This window comes from Acartia tonsa, chromosome 3 (genome assembly GCF_053477335.1).
Source record: "Acartia tonsa isolate MP-2025a chromosome 3, ASM5347733v1, whole genome shotgun sequence".
Classification (NCBI taxonomy): Eukaryota; Metazoa; Arthropoda; class Copepoda; order Calanoida; family Acartiidae; genus Acartia; species Acartia tonsa.
In genome coordinates, this window is record NC_137262.1 from 18,717,554 (window position 1) to 18,741,037 (window position 23,484).

The 23,484-nt window shown below is 32.3% G+C and overlaps 2 protein-coding genes across 45 annotated transcripts; both read left to right on the forward strand.

Annotated features, from left to right (window-relative positions):
* Positions 1–1,539: 1,539 nt before the first annotated feature.
* Positions 1,540–8,921, forward strand: HBS1 (translation elongation factor EF-1alpha (GTPase) HBS1). Of its 3 annotated transcripts, none has more exons than XR_013877369.1 (20): positions 1,540–1,683; positions 2,061–2,256; positions 2,562–2,755; positions 2,885–3,004; positions 3,190–3,263; positions 3,493–3,589; positions 3,773–3,832; positions 4,137–4,217; positions 4,358–4,448; positions 4,654–4,745; positions 4,824–4,897; positions 5,061–5,125; positions 5,462–5,584; positions 5,801–5,984; positions 6,353–6,484; positions 6,608–6,719; positions 6,913–7,077; positions 7,314–7,536; positions 8,266–8,695; positions 8,862–8,921. XR_013877369.1 is itself a non-coding variant. In XM_080153018.1 (19 exons), the coding sequence occupies exons 1-19, from the start codon at positions 1,591–1,593 to the stop codon at positions 8,346–8,348; spliced, it is 2,259 nt and encodes a 752-aa protein (XP_080009144.1). In that variant the 5' UTR covers positions 1,540–1,590; the 3' UTR covers positions 8,349–8,921. The 3 variants fall into 3 exon arrangements, 1 of the variants encoding a protein (XP_080009144.1); XR_013877370.1 differs by having other exon boundaries at positions 8,266–8,684; XM_080153018.1 differs by having other exon boundaries at positions 8,266–8,921.
* A 112-nt stretch (positions 8,922–9,033) lies between these two features.
* Stt3A (catalytic subunit 3A of the oligosaccharyltransferase complex) lies at positions 9,034–22,986 on the forward strand. Of its 42 annotated transcripts, none has more exons than XR_013877381.1 (22): positions 9,034–9,137; positions 9,708–9,787; positions 10,328–10,550; positions 10,830–10,966; positions 11,370–11,458; positions 12,487–12,591; positions 12,828–12,913; positions 14,294–14,394; positions 14,620–14,725; positions 15,505–15,680; positions 15,785–15,934; positions 16,288–16,348; positions 16,484–16,623; positions 16,742–16,826; positions 17,033–17,130; positions 17,688–17,800; positions 18,207–18,395; positions 18,872–18,987; positions 21,177–21,337; positions 21,578–21,778; positions 21,984–22,391; positions 22,622–22,986. XR_013877381.1 is itself a non-coding variant. In XM_080153020.1 (19 exons), the coding sequence occupies exons 1-19, from the start codon at positions 9,090–9,092 to the stop codon at positions 21,207–21,209; spliced, it is 2,136 nt and encodes a 711-aa protein (XP_080009146.1). In that variant the 5' UTR covers positions 9,034–9,089; the 3' UTR covers positions 21,210–21,342. The 42 variants fall into 42 exon arrangements, 1 of the variants encoding a protein (XP_080009146.1); XR_013877373.1 differs by having other exon boundaries at positions 21,627–21,778; positions 21,950–22,391; XR_013877372.1 differs by having other exon boundaries at positions 21,627–21,778.
* The last annotated feature ends 498 nt before the right edge of the window (positions 22,987–23,484 follow it).

A 23,484-nucleotide genomic window follows, 5' to 3' on the forward strand; every position in this document is an offset into this window, starting at 1 on the left:
ATTGACCAATAATTCAAAGATTTTTTCTCTTTGATTTGGAAGATTTTTTATGATTTTTATTTTTAATGTCAAATAAAAACACAACAGTGAAAAAAATGAAAATTAAATGAAAAAACGTTTTATGATTTTATTCAAGAAATTATTTGCTAACATCACCTTTTTGTTGCAATAGAATGTTATTTAAGCAAACAAAATTTAGCATAAATGGATATTTAAATCCCAAGGTATTAAATATCCATTTATGCTAAATTTTGTTTGCTTAAATAACTCATTTAATTTATGGCCGGGGATACAAGACATTTAAATTACATGAAATGTTTGTAAAAGTAGTAATTCAAGAAATTAGGCGATTTATAAAAGTTTATTTAACTTTTGTAAAGGACATCATTTTTAATATAAAAAAGCGGTTGCACTCCATTCATTGAGGAAAATTAATATAGAGAGCAAGAACATTAATTGCATATAAAACCACAACAGGAAATATATAAGACTTCACTAAATATAAGCATTTACCTAATCGACCAGTCTATTTCTGAGATTTTCAGCACCAACATAAATAAACCTTACAATTGTATGTTAAAGTTAAACCTTAATTAAAGGGAAGGGAATACAGATAAATATACAGGGTTAAATTTCAATATTTATTTAGAAAAAGGTCTAAGAAAAGTACTTTAACGAGTTTTAAAGGTGAAATGCTTTTTGGCACCTCACAAAAGCATTTATAGAATACTGCAATTTGTCATTTTTTCATATTTCTTGATTGTGATGCATGTGGTTTAAAAGAATCTTCTTTTATAATGTAGCTTATAGTAAAAAGAAAAAAAAACTTTTTATTTGACAAAAAAATCTCCTAAGATAAAAAAGTTATCAAGGTTTGAATTTTTAAAATAAAAATGCCTTTTAGAAAACCTACCCTATTTAAATGAAGTTATTATGATGGATTATAACACACAAGTATAATTTGTCAAAAGGGGGCGGAGATTTTGGAGATTAAATCCAGTCTTGCACCAAATATAGAGGAAATTCAGGGGGAGGAGGAGGAATTTAGGTAACAAGATGAAATTTTTGTGGTCATGAGCTGGTTTTCCAGTCATTGGGTATTAAATCTTAACTATAGATTACAAAACGTTTGATTAATAATGTGATAATTTGATTTAAATAAATTGTATTTTTAAGGTTTTAAATATTTACAATCTGTTGAATAAAAATTTTAATAATCAAAAAATATGTTTGTTTATCTTTTTAGAATGGTAGACATTTTTTATTATAAATAAATCTACCTAAAAAGTACAAAATAAAGGCCGAAAAAGTCATCACACAGACTTTTTGAAATCTTTATGCTCTAAAAAGCGCCGTTGTTTTTAGAGATATTCAAAAACACCTTTTCTAAGTTTAATGTATATATTTATAGAGAACAAGAACCTATAATTGTTTTTTCCATATTCCTACTGGTTGTATCAGAAAATCGGAAAACTCAGTTTTTTTCTGACTCACCCTGTATATAACTAGACATAAAAACTATTTCAAGGACCATACCCAATCAAAACCTACCTAGCTGTTTTCTTAATTTAATTCTTTTACAGACACAAAATGTCTCGACATAGATTTTATCAAAACGCCGCAGACGAATATTCTGACGATGAAAATTACAGTTACGGCTCCTCATATGGCACTTCTTACGAGGTATACTTATTACTTATCATGTTTTTTTTTTATTGATAACCAGTTATTTTGAATATTAAACCCTAGGTAATTTTTCTCGTTTATATCATTTATCACAAATCCAGCATATTATTTAGTTTTGAGATATTATATTTATTGTTTTTTATTGTTTATTGTTTGCATACTCTTAGGAACCTAAGTAGGGTCTTACTAGTAAGAGGTCTGGATAACTAGGCCAACTATCAGTCAGTTGATTCTCTAGGAGCTTAAGAGAATTTAAATAAAACGCGCGGTATAATGCTATCAAAGACAATTAACTCAGTTAGACATCTTCTATTGTTTGTAAGAAAGGTTAATTTTAAGATAGATCAAGGCTTAATTTATTATTGTTGTTTTAGGACGGCCTGTCCAAAAGTGTGGAGGAGCAGTACATGTATAACCGCAACCAGGGCGGTCACACACCCAAAGTTTCATCCTTTCTCACCCAGATCACCTCTGCCAGTGGTATACCTGCTGAACAGGCAGAATTTGAGATGGATCTAGAGATTGGGTCTGCCCCCCAAGGACCAGGATTTCAAATGGATATTGATACTGGTAAATATCAACATTTCCTTTTTTGTGTTATGTAATATTCAATCTTGTTTTTTAACCTTTGCTATGTTTAGAATAGCAATTTAATAAATATTATTTTATCTATTCGAAAACTGTCTTGCCTCTTGGCAATTCAACTTCTGAAATTCTTTAGTAAGGTAATATTTGATTGTTGATTACAATTACAGAAAACAGATTATTATTATGCTTTATAATAACCAAACAAAATTCCATATAAATCAATTATGGTTTTATTTACTGATTATGTAAATTAAGTTAATGATTTATTACTTTTTTGTTCTTTGTAGGACCACCTCCAGAGAGGGGAGCTATCGGTGGTGGTGATCGTCCAATGCCGATTGGGGGAGCCCAATCTTTGCGTAGACAGGACTCTGGCTACGATACAAGCGGCCTTGGTCTTGAAGATCAAATGAAACTAAACAATGGTTTGGACTATATTCAGAATATTGTGGGTGATACTATTTCAGAAAATCTTGTCAAGGTTTGTTTGATGTTTGCCTTAAGAGTATTTTTGTTATTTAGGAAATTTTAAAAAAAGAAATACCTACCTACATATAGGTATTCAAAAAAAAATTAGGTTGTGTATTTTTAAAGAGATTATTAAATTTAGGAATACTTGGTTGTGAACAATTTCGATGCAGAAAAGGCTCTGGCCCTCTTACTGGATAGAGGTCAAGGGTCTTCTAGTAAAAATCCTCCAAATACATTGCAAATTCAACCTGTTGTCAAGGTTAGTGGTTTAATATTAACCTTCATTAGTTTCAGATACTTGTTTTTATAAACCAAAATTTTAAAATAAAAAAACTCCTGGAAAAAAATTAAACATGTATCATACCTAACCATTTACAGTTTTTTGAAAATAGCTAAATTTGTAAATAGATTCAAACTGATAAGTTTTTAAATTTATTATTTTAGATGCCTTCACTTCCCAAGTCAGAATCTGTTATTTCTCCTTCCATTGTTAAACCTGTTTCAACCCCAACGGCCATAGGAAATCATATTTTCAATTAATTACTAAGAAATTAATTTTAAGTTTACAAGAATTATTAAATACCTATATTTTCACAAGTTGCTTTTTACCGAATATCTGTAGGTAAATAATATAGAAGGTTTATCCTTTTATTTTTAAATAATGGTAAATAGAATAATCTAGCAAAGACCAAAGATTTAAACAAAACACTATTCGCGCATTTCATATTAAAAATATGGTTTTGAAACAGGATTTACAACTACGCAAACAATAGATACCAAAAGCAAGCTGGGAACACCTTCTACAACGGATGCTAGTAAATCAATTCCTCTACATATTAAACAGGTTTGTAAATCAATTATAAAGTAGCTCTTTTAAAATGGGAAAGTGGATTATTTTTATTCTTTTATTAGCTGTTAACACCAACTGAATTAGTTTGAAAAAAGCTAATCTATTAACTACTATAATGCTTAGGTATTAACCTATCTGCTTCTAAAAAAATGTAATGCTTACCTTTTTACTCTTTAGGATCCCAAAAGATCAAGATCGAATTCACCTATGCCTAAAGTTGAATCTCTGGCTGTTCAGGTATTGATAATTTTTAATTTTTTTTATTTTTCCCAATTATAAGGTAGGTATAAAATCTTAATAAGAAAAAGAAATTTAAAATCCACCTACTCAAACATTAAAACAAACTTTCAAGCTTAATTTGTAAAAAGGTCGGTCGTGTTTTTTTGCTGGTAAAATTCAAGATATTCGATATTTGTTTACTTGAAATTGTTCATTTTTATTTTTTTTTGTGCAACTATTATAAGCAAAACTTATTACCTAGTTAGTTACCTACCTATGATACTAAATTTCAACTATATTGAATATTGTAAATATATTTTAGGATAGATCAAGTAGAGCAGGGTCACCTTCAGGTGGGGCAAAGCTGCTCCAGGATGCGGTCTTGTCAACACCCTTGAAGCAGGCACGTCTTTATTAACAGAAAACAAAATAAGTCAGATAAAATTGTCTGCTACAACTTACTATATAAAAGTAGCATAAGTTGTGTTTTATGCGTTTGTTCATTTCTGAGATGTGTGATAGTTTTAAATTGTTTATATTTAGGTTGTAATGAGAAAGGAAAAGATAGATGTTTCTGAGAAGTTTAAAACTGACAGAGGAGAAAAGAAAGAAGTTCTCAATCTTGTGGTTGTAGGTAATCAATCAAATATAAAACTTATGTTTACTACTTAACATTAATTGACATGCATTTTGTCTCTCTAACAGAAAACTGTTCATCATTACCTAAATTGGCTGAAAAGTTTTCTTTGTAACCCCCTCCACCTTGCAAAAAAAACATCTCCCTGATTTTATCTTAGTGCGTTCCTTCTCAGTGCTGTAATCCTTGTTTTCATTTTAAGGTCATGTTGACAGTGGAAAAAGCACTCTCATGGGACACCTTCTTTTCAAACTTGGAAATGTCTCTCAGAAAATTATGCACAAATATGAAAAGGTTAGTAAAATAATACTTTTTTTAGTTTTAGCGGTTCATTTTTAGACTTCCTGAAGTTAAAAGTTTTTATTATTTTAGGAATCCAAAAAGGTTGGAAAACAGAGTTTTATGTATGCTTGGGTACTTGATGAAACTGATGAAGAAAGAAATAGGCAATTCATTTTAAAGTTGAAACATAAATCCTTCCGAAATAGAAATTCTTATATGTACAATATTAAACCCAGAAGAAAAATCTAAATCTCTGTAAAAAAGAAAGTTGATTTTTTAAATAAGTGAGTGTCCCTTTTAACTTTGTTAAAATGAATCATACAACAGAGGAATTACAATGGATGTAGGAACAAATAAATTTGAAACAGAGCATAGAATTATCACTTTACTAGGTAAGTTTATAACGATATAATATAAAAAAAATTGTTATGGCATTTGTTAGTAATAAATCAACATTGTTAAATATGGAAAATAATGAATACTTTAAATTTTATTTTACAAGAATTTGTGTTTTTATCCTTAAACTGTGAGGTAGAGAAATTACAGTAGTACCCAAAGTTCTTCAAACCTAATCTCCAATTCGTTGTCATAAAAAAAATTGGGTACTTTTATTAAATCTTAATTGGATGGTTTAAGCTTATTATTTAGCAGAAGAAACAATATAATCGTGAAAAAACAGCATATGTTTAGAATTTTTTGAACTGTTATAATTTTTTGTATGTTTTCAGATGCTCCTGGCCACAAAGACTTTATCCCAAACATGATAAGTGGAGCCTATCAGGCGGACGTGGCTGTACTAGTTGTTAATTCAACTACAGGAGAATTTGAGGCTGGATTTGAATCTGGCGGACAGGAAATTATTCTTATATGACATGCAAACAATATTGATAACATTATTAAAATACCTACTTAATAGCGAAGCTCGCAAATTAAAAAAAAAAATTTAATTCATCTAATCGTTACAATGTTAAACGGTGAAAAAAATGGTTGCAAGCATAAATTAAGTTTTTGGAGGGTGTTAAACTGAGTCCCTTGCTTGTGTTTTATTGATCATAAGGATATTTACTAGACAAGAGAGCATGCCTTGCTAGTGAGGTCATTGGGCATCTCTCAGCTGGTCATAGCGGTCAACAAGCTGGACACGGTCAATTGGGACAAGAATAGGTTTGAAGATATTAGAGTGAAGTTGAATGCTTTCCTAACCAAACAAGCTGGTTTCAGAGAGAAGGATCTTAACTATGTTCCATGCAGGTAATGGCAAACGAAGATCCTAAATATGAGCCAGTTAAATACTAATAAAATGCTTTGTAAGCCGAGTTCTGAAGCTTTATCTTATTCTTTGAAAAATTAATTTTATGATTCCATAATTGTAAATATAATCACACCTCCCCCCCCCCCCCCACTCTTTTTTTTCCAAACCCATGCATTTTTTAGTTTTTGCAAGGAGCTCTAATCTTAAATCTGAATGTTTATGCACCTAACTTAACATCACATTTGATTTAATTTATCTTTATGGAAGAGGCAGTATGTTTGTCTATATTAATTTAAATATCATTTCAACTGGAGTTTTCAGAACCTCTTGATTTTTAATATCGTAATGTTCATGGCCTTTTTTTTAGTGGCTTGACAGGAGAAAATCTAACTGAGAAGAGTAACACAGAAGAATTGATAAGCTGGTACAAAGGACCTTCCCTCATTCAGGCCATTGATACCATGAAAACACCAGAAAGAGCTATAGAAAAACCATTTAGGTAACCTTTTTCTTAAGGTATTTTATATAACAATTTCAATTGCACTTAAAGTGATTTTAGTAATAATTCCATTGTTTTTATATAAGCTAGGTAACTCTTGTTAAGTATATGTTTATTTTTCAGAATGTCTGTTTCTGACGTGTTCAAGGGCCAATCCGGTGTGAGTGTAATAGGAAGGGTGGAGTCTGGCTGTATTATCAAGGAGGATAGATTGCTATGTTCTCCCATCAACGAGGTAAGCTCTAGTGATAAATTCGTATTTTTAACATCAAGATTTATAATGACTGCAAGATTTTATTGCACTATGTTTATTGAAAGTTTAGTTAATATAAAAGCTTCTTTTCTAAACACAAAAAAAATTGGAATCACAAAAACACATATATATTTTAAAAACAATCATACATAGAAATGCATGCTTGATATTTTAGGTCTGTGTAGTAAAGACCGTGTTGGTTGAGGGCATGGACGGTCAAATAGGCTATGCAGGAGATCACGTGACCCTGAGCCTGTCAGGGCCTGACCAGAGCCTCCTGGCCTCCGGTCAAGTGCTCTGTGATCCTTCGGCTCCCATACCTGTAACCTCAAAGATTAGAGTAAGTTTTTCCTTGTTATAATCGTATCCCAGAATATATTTAATATATATTTATCCTATAATATCAAGTATTATTTTTTTTGTCTGGAGTTAGAAATCTCGGAAAACGTTTTACCTTGTATTAATGATTGTAGTATTTTCTTTGTTGATAACAACAGCTGACTGAGAATTGATACATTATCTGACAACAAATAGTAACATACAAACCCCTTTTTACTTAGAATTCTTTTTTTTCAGGCCCGCATAGTAATATTTGGTACAGAGGTGCCCATTACCAAGGGTTACCCGATCATTCTCCACTATGGGTGTGTTTCTGAACAGGCAACTATCTCTAAACTTGTCTCAACACTGAACAAGAGTACAGGAGAGGTTCTGAAGAACAAGCCCAGGTTTTTGACTGGTAATAGCTCCGCTATGGTTGATATTACGGTGTCGAAGCCTATCCCTGTCGAAACTTACAAGGAAAGTGTCAGTTCAATAAGTTCTTATGCAGTTAAATAAGTCATATTAACTCAGAGTAATCTTAAAAGACTAAGAAATAACGGAGTCTATAGCCCAAAAGTGACAGATAAACAACTTTTTGATTGTACATCTTTTGTCTGTTAAACTAAGAGCTGCATAACTGCACTGTACCGAAAAAAAACACTTCTAAGTACCCCCCCCCCCCCCCCTTATACAAAATTTGATTTACACGGATGTACGACAAACTAGATGGCTTAGTTTGATTTAAAGTAGTTTGATTTAACAAATGCTGTTTGTATAAACAGCTTCAAATATAAAGGATCAACCTTCCAGGACTAAGGCTAGATCCAACCATGTTTTCATGAATTACGGTTCTTATCATCTTGACTATTCATGGAGCTTTTCAGTGACTGATCATGTCCATAACTTAGCAAGGCTACAGCACGACTAGTCCTGGCTATTGATGCGCTGCGCACCCTACTAACAATGTTAGCACAGTTCTGTATAGGACTCTTCATATTTAAAATTATAATATTTATTCTTTTTGAAAAGGTTCGATAGTGAGACTTTTAAATGATATCCCAATTTATTGATAAATATTATGTAAAGGTTCTAATAGCTAAATCTTCAAATAGATATATCTTCCAATCAATAAACTTGTTTTTTTAGTTATTTTGATTTTTAAATATAGACATCTAGCGGTGAAAAATGACACTAAATATAATACAGGACAACCGTGAACTTGGAAGATTTATGGTGCGAGTTGGCGGAAACACAATTGCAGCCGGAATGGTCACAGAGATTTTGTAGCAGGACACACACACAGCTCAAATGTTTATCTAGTCCTATTATTTTTTAAAAGCAAGATATCGAAATGGTGAAACGTAAAAAATGCGGCCAACGATCTACACCTAATTGGTTGATTATGTTTTAATGTAACATCAAGTTTTAATTACATTATATACCAAAGTTTCATCGCCTAGTTTGAAAGCTCAAAATTATTTTCATAATATTCTCTTTAACATCTAATATTTTACCATTCTCTATGAATAAAATATTACATTTATGTCTTCTAGAAATTATATCTGTGATTTAAAAAAAAAGCTTAAAATGTTTTCCCTGTTAAATAAAAATAAAGGGCAACTGGTTTTGTTCAAGTATTCTGAGAAAAAATTAAGAGTCAATATCGTCTTTCAATTATCACTGTTTGAAAGATTATTGAAGGATATTGTTTACAAGAAAAAAAAAATTTAATTAATGGCAAATTTTTATTTCTTGTTTCTTTCTATCATTATTTAAATTTTCTCATAATTTCTTTTTCAGAATACGTATATATTACCATTGTTAATTCTCTATTATAGCTTAATATAAGAATTGAAAATTCTACAGTAAGAAACCTCATATATTGGGATAGGGGCAAGTAGCTTTCAAAAGACAAAAGTTTTAGAAAAGATCCGATTTTAACTTGTTTTGTTTTTAGGAAACTTGTCCCTATTCCAGCTTATCTATAAACCTTGATATTTTTTATGCCTTATTTTCAGTGAATAAAAAATGGTTGGCTGGTTGGTGCCCGTGTTCGGGCGCTTCAGTGCAGAGAAACAGGAAAGTGGATAATTAATAACCTTAACCTTAATTAACAAGAACAAAATTTAAAAAAAAATTTATTTAGATGTAGTACCTATAGGATTAGGCTTATGTACCTACAAAGTTTTAAGAATCTAGCTCAATATTTAGACCATTTTGCTCACTGTTTAAGTTTAGATGTCATTACGCCCCCCCCCCCCCCCTAAGAAAACAGGAATTCTATCCTACAATATAAAGTAAGAAGTTTTTTTTTGTGTGTGGCTTAAGATATCAAAAACTACTGAACCGATTGAGTTCTTCATTTTTTGAAAGCGTCTTATTAGTCCATGGATGGTTTTATGTTTTTTTCCTTCTTTCTTACTCCTTCGAATACAGAGCTTCTAGATACTAGGAGCGTATCCGCTAGTGCATAATAAACTACTTAATTTCATTCGAGTTGAGTCTTCATTTATAATTAGTTATATTCGTTGTTCTCAATTTACACTCAACACTCATTACTACGAGTCAATATTCTCTAATTCAATAGCAATTCATTTACTTTCGATTAAGATTTCTATCATAAACTATCCATTTTTGCGTGTTGCTCAGGAGTCCTTGTTGAAACTGTCAATTCTGAGCATTGCTGCTGTTCTGGCCTTCTCTACCAGGCTTTTCTCTGTACTTCGGTAAAATATATTTTCAAACGACATTAAACCAGTATTTTGTAAACCTTTGATTGAATTGTTTAGAATATGTGGCAGAAAATAATCTTTTCTACCAATTCGACTACATTTTTAAAGCAACATTGGGCAGAATTTATTAGTTAAAGACATGAATGGGATACTGGATGGTAAATTACACTGGTGCCTAAAGTTCGATATACACATTCTCTCACGGGACTTTCATCAAATATTGATTGATTGGTACAAACTATCATGGGTTAAACTTTTCCATCTGTAATTTAGGGTGTACATTGATTTATCTTCATTTGTATATTAGGCTTAAGGATTTTGACTGATTGAGGGGAGGGGAATAGACTAACAGCAAAGGAACACCCTTTCTCAATTGCTATACATACAGATTTTATACCTCTTTTAATAGGTTTAGTGTATTAACCATTTCATTTCTAATATTTGAGGAATAGGATACTGTCTGAAGTGTAGTAAAAGATACCTAACGGATTTTCAACCTTTAAATGGTTTTCATTAAAGTCAATCCTAATTTAGGTTTGAATCTGTTATCCATGAGTTTGACCCGTACTTCAACTACCGGACGACCAAATACCTGGCGGACAACGGGTTCTATTCATTCCACAACTGGTTTGATGACCGAGCCTGGTACCCGCTGGGCAGGATTATTGGTGGCACCATCTATCCTGGCCTCATGGTGACCGCTAGCTGTATCTATCATGTTCTCAATGCACTCAATATTACATTGGATGTTAGAGAGGTAAGTTGAACTAAAATCGAAAAATTTATTTTTATTTTAAATTGTTGCATAATTTTCATTCTGATTACTTAGCTAAAAATCATACCTACTTGTAAACCAAGTTCATTTTATATGGAATACCTACAAATAAAAAATATCATAAGGATTTGTTTTTATTTCAATTCTAATATGTTAAAAACTTAAGTAAGACGGACAATCATTTGACATCATCTTAATAGCTGAACTTTATATACATTATATACTGGGTTTACCATACCTTTAAATGAACTTTTTTTCAAGGTATGTGTATTTTTGGCGCCATTTTTCTCCAGTCTGACAGCCATAATGACCTACCTGTTGACCAGCGAGCTGCACAGTGTCGGGGCGGGTCTCTGCGCTGCTGGCATGATTGCCATTGTACCTGGATATATTTCAAGGTACAATTACATTTACAGATTTTTTAAATCTTTCAGTAACATTTACGTTTTAAGCTGTATTGAAATTAATATCGATAAAATAACAATCAAATAATTTGTGTTAATTTCTTCAAAATTTCATTGTAAAATTATTAGTTATCAAAGCATTTGATGTTAAATAGTTGAATGGTAAAAATTGATATCAAATACTGAGCAATGACGTAGAGATATTTTAGCAGTTAAGACACTTTTTCATATTGGCTTCTTTTTACATATTTTTTTGAAGCTAAACATCAATTTTTAGCTTTTATAGGATCTAATTAGTTTCTGTCAGAATCATGATTACAAAATCTTAATACAAAACCTATTTTTTGTTTTGTTTTTGTTTTATACTAAAAATATTTTTATTGGTAATTTTTCTTAGATCAGTAGCAGGCTCTTATGACAATGAGGGAATTGCAATCTTTTGTATGTTGTTCACCTACTACTTGTGGATCAAATCTGTCAAGACAGGTATTGTGCATAAATCTTTTGTATGTTGTTCACTTACTACTTGTGGATCAAATCTGTCAAGACAGGTATTGTTAATAAATCTTTTATACACTACTTGTGTCTTCACTTACTACTTGTGGATCAAATCTGTCAAGACAGGTATTGTTAATAAATCGTTTGTATGTTGTTCACTTATTACTTGTAGATCAAATCTGTCAAGACAGGTATTGTTAATAAATCGTTTGTATGTTGTTCACTTATTACTTGTAGATCAATTCTGTCAAGACAGGTATTGTTAATAAATCTTTTATACACTACTTGTGTCTTCACTTACTACTTGTGGATCAAATCTGTCAAGACAGGTATTGTTAATAAATCGTTTGTATGTTGTTCACTTATTACTTGTAGATCAATTCCGTCAAGACAGGTATTGTTAATAAATCTTTTATACACTACTTGTGTCTTCACTTACTACTTGTAGATCAAATCTGTCAAGACAGGTATTGTTAATAAATCGTTTGTATGTTGTTCACTTATTACTTGTAGATCAATTCTGTCAAGACAGGTATTGTTAATAAATCTTTTATACACTACTTGTGTCTTCACTTACTACTTGTGGATCAAATCTGTCAAAGACAGGTATTGTGCATAAATCTTTTATCCAAAGGGCATCAGACCTTGTATTTAATTGGTTATTTACCCACTTATTTATGCTTATTAAACTTAAGTTTTTGGCAAATATCTTAAGAAAAAGACAAAGGACGCTAAATATATGTAAATACCTAAAGTTAATAAACAAAAATACCCCTGCTTTGATTGAAATTATTGATTGAAAGATTGAAATAAGCAAATTTGAACCAACAAATCAAGATATAGTACAAGTACTCAAAGTTTTTAACCATCGATATTATTTCTATAAAACTTTGGGTACCAGTGTAATTTACACTTCAAATTGCCTTGTTCTACTTCCTGATTTTTTTTTACTTTTCATGTAAAAATCTTCGCTATCATTTATTCATTCGTACTTGTTGATTTAAATTTTATTTTAGGAAATATTTACTGGTCTGCCTTGTGTGCTGTGGCCTACTTCTACATGGTTAGCTCATGGGGAGGTTATGTGTTCCTCATAAATATGATACCCCTTCATGTATTAGGTATTTAACTTATTCAACTACTAGCGGACACACTTGTAGGGGCACTTGTGAGAAGGGGGGTATACGACTCCCAATTTCAATTTAAGTTTTAAAGAGAAAAAGGAAGAAAAATAGACGATATTTTTTCTCTTGGGGGGGGGGGGTGGAAAATACTTTTAAACCTCCCTAGACTATGAGAAGATTCTCCGTAAAGGAGAACCAGCTTGTAAGTTGCCTATTTATATGTTTTTGTTTAGTGTTGATGATCTGTGGAAGATTTTCTCATCGTGTTTATGTTGCTTACTCTACTGTGTATACACTTGGTACCCTTTTATCTATGCAGGTCAGCTTATTTAATTTTCTCATTGAGTTTATGTTGCTTACTCTACTGTGTATACACTTGGTACCCTTTTATCTATGCAGGTCAGCTTATTTAATTTTCTCATTGTGTTTATGTTGCTTATTCTACTGTTTATACACTTGGTACCCTTTTATCTATGCAGGTCAGCTTATTTAATTTTCTCATTGTGTTTATGTTGCTTACTCTACTGGGTATACACTTGGTACCCTTTTATCTATGCAGGTCAGCTTATTTAATTTTCTCATTGAGTTTATGTTGCTTACTCTACTGTGTATACACTTGGTACCCTTTTATCTATGCAGGTCAGCTTATTTAATTTTCTCATTGTGTAAATGTTGCTTACTCTACTGTGTATACACTTGGTACCCTTTTATCTATGCAGGTGAGCTTATTTAATTTTCTCATTGAGTTTATGTTGCTTACTCTACTGTGTATACACTTGGTACCCTTTTATCTATGCAGGTCAGCTTATTTAATTTTCTCATTGAGTTTATGTTGCTTATTCTACTGTGTATACACTTGGTACCCTTTTATCTATGCAGGTCAGCTTATTTAATTTTCTCATTGAGTTTGTGTTGCTTATTCTACTGTTTATACACTTGGTACCCTTTTATCTATGCAGGTCAGCTTATTTAATTTTCTCATTGTGTATATGTTGCTTACTCTACTGTGTATACACTTGGTACCCTTTTATCTATGCAGGTGAGCTTATTTAATTTTCTCATTGAGTTTATGTTGCTTACTCTACTGTGTATACACTTGGTACCCTTTTATCTATGCAGGTCAGCTTATTTAATTTTCTCATTGAGTTTATGTTGCTTATTCTACTGTGTATACACTTGGTACCCTTTTATCTATGCAGGTCAGCTTATTTAATTTTCTCATTGTGTATATGTTGCTTACTCTACTGTGTATACACTTGGTACCCTTTTATCTATGCAGGTCAGCTTATTTAATTTTCTCATTGAGTTTGTGTTGCTTATTCTACTGTTTATACTCTTGGTACCCTTTTATCTATGCAGGTCAACTTATTTAAAGTAGCACAGCTAATTTTTAATCATCTGGCAATGTAGTTAATATGTTCTTTTTTTCACTAGGTATAAACATTTTAACCCTTATGACCTTATTAATTAAAAAATAATTTATATCGTTTGGTAAAAAAGGATACGAAAAACTCTGGATGTATACCAATTTATATGTGTTGATATATCATACTGTTTTTGTTAAATGCAAATAATAATACGTTGTTTTTAAGTAATGACAATATTAGACTATTGAAATGTTGAAGTTAAAATAGTTCTTCTTCTGTCAAATATTCATTATATATCAGTTTTTTTCTTTTTTTAATATGATTTTCTTTAGATCTCATTTGTTGGATTTCAACCAGTTCAGACATCCGAACATATGTTAGCCCTCGGAGTTTTCGGTCTCTGTCAAATTTATTCATTTATTGAATATCTCAGGTAAAACAACATTGTAGATAGCGCTGCTATTCTATAAGTAGAGTTTATTTGTACAGTACATCTTTTGCCCCGAAGTGAGCAATTCCTTTTTTTTAAATTTCTTTTAGCGGACAATTTAAATAGTATCATAATTCATATTACTTGTGTACTTTTATTTACGTCCATTTTCATACATTTAGACAAATTATTTCTACGACTTTAAAATAACTTTCTAAATACTTTTAGGGCGAACATGACCTCAGATAACTTCAACATCCTGTTTAAGAGTCTTGTGATAATCATCGCCAGCATTATTGGTATTGGTCTTGGTGTTCTCACCCTATCTGGAAAGGTATGTATATACACATCATATTTATTATGAATGTTAATTCATATTTAATATAGATAAGAATCGATAGATTAACAATACTAGGTATACAAGATAAGCAGCATTTTGTTGATGATATGTTTTATGCTATTTTTAAAATATAATAAAGTAACAGGATGTTTGTCTGTGTGTTTGTCTGTATGTTTGTACCGAAGGATTTCGCTAACCGCTGAACCGATCGGGTTCTTCTTAACAGGGTAGCTTCTCATAGGTCCCGGGAATGTTTATAACTATTTTCTTGGGGGGTGGGACACCCCCAACCCCCCCACAAAATTACTTTTTCTTTTAAAATCTAAAATAAGAAATTGGGTTATCAAATTCGACTCTCCACTCCTCAAGTGCTCCTATAGGCCTCTAGGGGCGAAGCCGCTAGTTTTAAATAAAGGAATGGAATAACTTCTGCTAAGAAATAATATGGTCCAAGCATATTTTTTATTTTCTATTAAGTCAACTGAAAACAATCATATCCTATATATTATATTCTTTTCCTCAAACATTCTGGATATTCGTCTTAGAAATCTCAATGTCAAGTTTAAACTGATTGATCCAAAAAAATAAAGAATTTTAGAAATTATAGAATGACAACATTTATACCTAATATTTTACACTATTCTTACAGGAAAATTCATGTAACTTGAAACGTTTAGATATAAGAAAATTATTTTATTACACACTGATGTATTTTTAAGATAGATGAACGCTGGAATTTATTTTAATAAAGCTTATAAGATATAATTTGTTAGGTTGCCCCATGGACTGGAAGATTTTACTCGCTGTTGGACCCTAGCTACGCCAAGAACAATATTCCCATTATTGCCAGCGTGTCAGAACATCAGCCCACAAGCTGGTCATCTTTCTATTTTGACTTACAGATTCTCACCTTTCTCTTCCCTGCTGGCCTTTACTACTGCTTTTCCAAGTAAGCTTTGTTAGAAATTGAATTCATTAGAAATCAAACCGGTTGTAAATTAAGATATTCATTTGTTCCATTATTAACCTAATTAAATTGATATTTTTGTTTAGATTGACAGATCACAACATCTTCATAATTCTGTATGGAGTGTTTGCAGTTTACTTTGCTGGAGTTATGGTGAGGCTTATGCTGGTTCTTGCCCCTGTTATGTGTATCCTGGGTGGTATTGCTGTCTCTAGTTCCTTGTCAACTTATATGAGGTAGGTTGTTTTTAAAGGATCAAATCATTATGGTCAAAATGGTGTGTAGGATTGTAAACGATTTTATCATCATGTTTGTCCTTTACATCCTGATAAATAAGGGGTATTATTTTAACGTATTTTTACAAAATATAGTTACCTAAGAAATATGTTAAAAGATTACATATTTAGGAAACCAAAACTTGTACCGATTTGTTTAGAAAATACATTCATTTTATTATAAATAAAAATTAAATGAGATACTGTTTAAGCACACACACACACACTCCATCCAAAAAAATCCTCCTTGTCAAACATTAAATTTAAGCGCAAATCCTCAACGACAATTTTATTTGTACTTTTTTCTTTTTCAGATACTTGGATGGATCTGGAAGTCAACCCAAAACTTCTGGCAAACAGAGCAAATATAAACAGGTACAAATTAAAAAAATATGTGTGTACATATTATTGTTCAACTCCTGAAAAAGTTCTTTACTAGGTACATCTATTAATAATGTAATGATTTTTTGCCTTTTTTTGTCAAAATATCTAGAATTTTCTTTTTTGCAGGAGTCAAGCAATTCTCAGAACCAAGGAACAGCTTACCTGTTTGTGGTACTGATGACCTTCTTCCTGGTCACCTACACCACGCATTGTATCTGGGTGACCAGTGAGGCCTACAGCTCCCCCAGTATTGTATTGTCTGCCAGGTATAATAGTTTATTTACAATAAGACCGAATGTAGATTAAATGAATTATGTCAAGAAAAAAACGCAATTTTATCATGTATTTTTTTTTGAATCGCCATCATTATAATATTTTGATTAGATCGAATGACGGTGGAAGAATTATTTTCGATGATTTCCGTGAGGCCTACTGGTGGTTGAGAGAAAATACGCCAGAGGACGCCAAGGTCAGTCATCCCATTTTGATGTCTTCATTTAAATTCTTTGAAAAAAATATAATTTTCCAATTTTACCTATTTTTAAACCTATAAAATTAATAATTCAATAATATAATAGAATTAGAAAAAAAGAAGATTAATCAATCTTCGTTCGTGTTCAAAACTTTTTTATTATCTTGCGTTTTAAAAAGCTGCAAGTAAAAACTATATTTTAGATAATGTCATGGTGGGATTACGGGTATCAGATAACGGCCATGGCAAATCGAACTGTCATAGTGGATAACAACACGTGGAATAACACACATATATCAAGGTAGTCATATAAAGATACTCTATATATATTAGAGTAAAACAATAGAGGGGGGAATGGGTTAAATAACAAAATGTAAATCCCCACCCTTTGGATTTTAGCCAATAGTGTCGTGAATATTAACACAGCCAAGTCACTACAAAAGAGGAGAAAGCAATTTGACAGCAGACGTAAAAGGGCCCCAAGACCAGGCCAAGCAGTAATTTGGGTTATCATCTATACTATTACATGTATTCTATGTACTAAAGTATTTCGAGATAGAGATTAAAAATGACTTAATTGTTATAGGTTGTCAGGATTTAGGTAGTTTCTCTTAGTAGAACAACTCTAGAAGATATTTTATCATTATATTAAAGCAACAGGGTGTCTTTCTGTGTGTCTGTCTTTAGCGAATGATCTCGCTAATCGTTGAATCAAAGAGGAGAGTAGATACTGTTATATATAAAAATGTCTATATTGGGCTAATTCACAATGACTAAGACAGGACAAATCATAACTGACCTATACGGTCAGTATCTACTCAAATTATTAAACACAATAAAAACATTTCTAATTCCTAGGGTTGGACAAGCTATGGCAAGCACGGAGGACAAGGCATATGAGATCATGAGAGAATTAGATGTAGACTATGTACTTGTCATTTTTGGAGGTCTTACTGGTTATTCTTCAGATGGTAAGCATTTTAGTTATTTATTTGCAAACAAGGAGACATATTGGGGAGCTAGCATCGTTTATGTTACTGATTATGTAGTTTTGATTTTCTTTAGTATAAGTATTGTGCAAACTATCAAATGCTATTCAAAGATCAAAATTGAGGTCAAATGGCATGACTCTACTGTACCTACTAATGAAGTGAATTTTGAATTTTCCCTTCACTCAAATATAGGGTTCCGTCAATAGGGCAGATTTAAGATGGTCTTACCATAGTATATGTAATATTGAGATGTCGTTGTTTAGAAATACAAGTCTTATATTTGACTTTCTATCATTTTTCTGGTCGTAGGACGATGGGGTTATACCATTCTAGGTTTGCTTGTATTTAGCCAAACTAAAACACATTAATATCTTCAAATTTTTAGATATAAACAAATTCTTGTGGATGGTCCGTATCGGTGGCTCCACCCCGGAGGGCGAGCACATCAAGGAGAAGGACTACTACACCCCTTCTGGGGAGTTCAGGGTGGACGGAGAGGGTAGCTCCACCCTTCTGAATTGTCTGATGTACAAGATGTGCTACTACAGATTTGGACAAGTCTATACTGAAGGAGGTAATGATATATTACATATTTAGTGAAAGTTAAATGCATGTCTGTTATAGCGAGGACCATTGAAGTGAAGTTTTTTAAAAGCTCTTTAAATCCTACTAGAGGCAGGGCAGCTTGCAAGAATTTGAGGGAAGATTGGGTTCACTTTTATTCTAAATAAGGAAACATTTTCGGGTATATTTCGTGATATTACCTCTAAAAGGGCGTTTTGTCTTATTTTCACAGTAGCCTTTCTCCTATTTCTTGTCCCTGCAGTGCCAATTGCCTAACCCTGCAGCAATCACCTAACCTAAAATAACCTATCAAAGGCTACTGAAAAATACGACGAAACGCCCCTTTAGAGGCGATGTTACGATGGGACAATACCCACATTTTTTCCTTTCTTCTAGAATAAAAATTACATGACCTCTCCTATAATAACATTGTGGTAATGTTCTTTATTACTCGACGAATGCAATTATAATTTTTGAATTGTTAAGGCAAGCCTTCTGGGTATGACCGCGTAAGAAATGTTGTGATTGGAAACAAAGATTTTGAGCTGGACGTACTTGAAGAGGCCTACACTTCGGAACATTGGATTGTGAGAATTTATAAGGTAATATTATTATAGCATCGTTTTGAACGAAACTTCATTTTTCAGTATGACCCCAGTTCTAATACAGCGGATGTTAATCGGTTTCAAAACCATACAGAAAAAAATATTTATGGTGGCAATTTTGCTTTGTTATTCGTATTGATACTTCCAAATGTATTGTATCCATAGACATCCAGTCACGTCCTTAATATTGCAACTTTTACTTGGCATTGGTTTTAGCTAAGGAATTTCCTCCGACTCAGCTCTCCCCCTCCCACGGGCCTCCCCTAGATATACCACACTTTTCTGGGATCTTGCTGAGTCAAGTATCAACCGTTGGGAATATCAAAGGATGACTCCATGCAAAATTTGAGCCGGATCCGGCCAAAACCGGCCGTGAATTTTATGAAAAACCGTTTTTTTCCGGTTTTTAGGGGGTATCTGTAAATCGATTCAGCTGGAGCAAAACCGGTTAGAGGTACAAAAAATTTTACTTCACATGAAATTTAGCCAATGCAATTGCCTACAAAAATGTACTTCATCATCAACTTGATTGGACAACTCTTTCCCCTCCTAAATGTCCATTAAAACCTCGGAAACGGCAAAAATCGCCAAAAATCACGACTTCGGCGGCAAATAACGGCTAAACGGTCAGCCGGAGGCGAATGAAACATAAATAAAGAAATGTCTGCCTCAAAAAGTTGTTCAAAATCAAAGAGATGCTTGAAGTCTCTAAAACGACTCCTTCCCCTCCTTTAAGGGGAAAAACTGAAAAAACGTAATTTTCAAAAGTATGCCCACTTCGTGGGTGTGGGGGGCACTGAACCCGTCACCCCAGGGTCACCAAATATAAAGTCTAGGCGGCCCACAATGCTGAATTTTCACTAAGTGAAAGTCTTGTGTCATTATCTCTTATGAGAAAAAAGTTATTAATTAATTAAAATTTCAAATTGTGATTTTTTGATGGATTTCTTTGATGAAATGACAGGCCGGTCAATTTTTAGGCCATTTTTTGCGGTTTTTGGGCCGTCACGCCCAAACGGTTTGAGATAATCTCACGGGACCTTTTGCCCAACCTAAGTCTGGTTATTTGTGAGGTCTAGGAAAAAAAAAACAGACTTACGCAAAAGATTATAATTATAATCTTTACACAGAAAAATGGCACGAGGTGAGGGTTTGAGGGGGCAAAATGAGCCGACCAGCGATTTTTGACGGCACGCAGCGACGTCGTGCTTCATCCAATCCGGGATTTTTTTTTTCTTAGACCTTACAAATAACCAGGCTTAGGTCGGGCAAAAGGTCCCGTGAGATTATCTTAAACCGTTTGGGCGTGGCGGGCCAAAAACAGCAAAAAATGGCCTAAAAATTGACCAGCCTGTCATTTCATCAAAGAAATCCATCAAAAAATCACAATTTGACATTTTAATTAATTAATAACTTTTTTCTCATAAAAGATAATGACACAAGACTTTCACTTGGTGAAAATTCAGCATTGTGGGCCGCCTAGACTTTATATTTGGTGACCCTGGGGTGACGGGTTCAGTGCCCCCCACACCCACGAAGTGGGCATACTTTTGAAAATCACGTTTTTTCAGTTTTTCCCCTTAAAGGAGGGGAAGGAGTCGTTTTAGAGACTTCAAGCATCTCTTTGATGTTGAACAACTTTTTGAGGCAGACATTTCTTTATTTATGTTTCATTCGCCTCCGGCTGACCGTTTAGCCGTTATTTGCCGCCGAAGGCGTGATTTTTGGCGATTTTTGCCGTTTCCGAGGCTTTAATGGACATTTAGGAGGGGAAAGAGTTGTCCAATCAAGTTGATGATGAAGTACATTTTTGTAGGCAATTGCATTGGCTAAATTTCATGTGAAGTAAAATTTTTTGTACCTCTAACCGGTTTTGCTCCAGCTGAATCGATTTACAGATACCCCCTAAAAACCGGAAAAAACCGGTTTTTCATAAAATTCACGGCCGGTTTTGGCCGGATCCGGCTCAAATTTTGCATGGAGTCATCCTTTGATATTCCCAACAGTTGATACTTGACTCAGCAAGATCCCAGAAAAGTGTGGTATATCTAGCCTCCCCCTATCATTAACTTCTAATTAAATTTTCTTGGATTCAAATGGTAAAACTAAGTAAGGATAATACAGGATGACAGGAGAAATAAATGATAATATCTCTTTTTTGTCACTATACAAAAATTAAATTTTAGGTGAAGGATCTACCAAATCGTGGCACAAGATGAACATAAAAAAAAGACTTGGGCTGTAGAATTTGCGGTGTGGCAACTCATGAGCTAGATACAAAATATTCATATTGTGATCCATTCTGTACTATAATAAACAACCCCCTGTCAGTTGGAATATCTATAAGGTAAAGTGGGACAAAAGTACCATGACATTGTTAAGGCTTCTAAACCATGAATTAAAATTGATCTCAGAAAATAAAGAACGTAAAATATTTTTTTTTTCAGAAATTGTTTTGTCCCCTACTTTTCTGCAAGTAAGGGTATTTCTTAATGATTTTCTGTAATCGATAAGAAAAAATACAATACCCTAAAGTAAATTTTATATTGATTGGGGAAAAAGTTGAAGACAAAATAGTTTTTTTTAGATGATTGCTCCCTCCGTACCAATTATCCTTTCATTATTCCAATTGATAGGCCAGCCATATTTGATAGCATAAATAGTCATCGCAAAAATATGCTTTCAAATGTTTTTTTTTATGTAATGGGTGTGAAAATTTAATTAAAACCTATTACTTTGCCATATTCAACAGCAAACCAATTGGATCTGGTGCAGTTCACGGTTAGAGGTTGTTGGAATCGCCTATTTTCTTAAAAACTAATTAAAGACTGATAGCAGCCAAAATCACACATTTTCAACCGACATAAAAGGCATATAAATACTAATGGTTTGGAATAGCCAATACTTAAAAAGACTTAGTTTTTTGCAAGGCGCTATATTTGCAGATGTTTTTTTTCAGAACAATAGCAACATATTACCGTAAATTGCACCAGATAGAATAAATTTTAGATTAAAAAAACATATTTGATCTGATAAAAAGAACCTTAACTGAATCAATCCAAAATGATTTTGTGAATGTTTTTAAATAAACCTAATGCACAATTGTTTACTGTTTTTTCACTGAGTTATTTCAAGTTATCGTCCGGTTTTCTAACAATGCAAATTCTTACCAAGATTGTTAAAATTGATTGGTTTTACTATGTCACAAATATCCTATTTATTAACTTTTTTAATACTTAATTAATTTAAAAATTCGTAGGTAGATTAGTTTCTGTAGCATTACTTAAAAATATTCATTTACTAAAATATGAAGCCATCTTTTGAATTGATTTTTACTGAAAATAAGATATTATGTTTTGTTATACTATTGTTATGTATCCCTCTGTGTTAAATGTGATATTGTTTTTATCCAAATAGTTTCAATTTTAACTTAGTTTCTGGTCCAAAAATTTAATTAGAAACCAATTTTAATGTTTTTTTTTTACCCCAATCAATTTCAGTTTTTGTTCACCAATTGATTTAAGCCCTGGTGGATTTTGTTCTTCAGGGTTTATCAGAAACTTAACCCCTAACGCAATTGTATTTATTCTAAAATAAAAACAATTTTGCGGATTTTTTGGACAACCTTTAGGCATTAATTTTGCTGAATCTTATTGAAACTGGTTACTTACTATGTGTGGCATTTTTACTGTAATAAATCCTTATGTAAACGATCATAATATGTTGGAAATTAGTGGAAAAAATATGTTTTATTTATATTAGGTATATAATATAATGTTTTTATTATTTGCAAAATGCAAAAATATTTTTTTTATATCAATTTAAACTAAAATTCCACTGATTTCAACATATCAAATTGTTTGTTTGAACTAATTGTTTTTTATGATTTTTATCTAGTGTAGCTGTTTGTATTTTCTAATTATTTGTAAATTGTAATAAAGCTCTCTCCTTCGTTTTATTTAAAAGTGTTGATTCAATGCAAGAAAAGTAGTAAAACTTGTTATTTTCAAAAATTTATGGCTTTTAGCCGCTCATTTTCAGGTCTGCGGATTTAATGCTGCGCGGCTAATAATTTCAGCGACTCCTTATTTGCCTTTTCATCTATTAATTATACTTGCAGACGTTTCACTTTCTTTGGCTTTAAATAACTATCGGATTCACGACTCTAGCTTTGCTTAAAGAAACATAAATTCGAGGTAAACTGGGTTACTTTTCAGGGCCACGACTATCATTTAGAGGCTCTGAATTCGAAAAGGAAGAAAAATAGCTTAAAACCATGCTGCTAACTGTGTAAAGCTTTCCCAAAAATACAAAATTAAGCAAATTTAGTGCAGTGATTTGTGAGATCTTACAGAGACAAACTTACTAATTGATAGGATTTTGTTTATAGATTACAAAGTTTTACTCCTTTTATCTTCCTTAGGAAATACATTGTATTGGTTCACTTTTGTAATTTCTCGAAATGTGTGTTCTTAATACTTTGGGTGTGATTTT

Coding starts and splice junctions, on each gene's coding strand:
- HBS1 (XM_080153018.1), top strand. CDS start 1,591: ATGTCTCGACATAGATTTTATCAAAACGCCGCAGACGAATATTCTGAC. Junction 2,257..2,561: donor TCAAATGGATATTGATACTG/GTAAATATCAAC, acceptor TGTTCTTTGTAG/GACCACCTCCAGAGAGGGGA. Junction 4,898..5,060: donor ACTGATGAAGAAAGAAATAG/GCAATTCATTTT, acceptor ATCATACAACAG/AGGAATTACAATGGATGTAG.
- Stt3A (XM_080153020.1), top strand. CDS start 9,090: ATGGTTGGCTGGTTGGTGCCCGTGTTCGGGCGCTTCAGTGCAGAGAAA. Junction 16,827..17,032: donor ATACGCCAGAGGACGCCAAG/GTCAGTCATCCC, acceptor ACTATATTTTAG/ATAATGTCATGGTGGGATTA. Junction 17,131..17,687: donor AATAACACACATATATCAAG/GTAGTCATATAA, acceptor TCTAATTCCTAG/GGTTGGACAAGCTATGGCAA.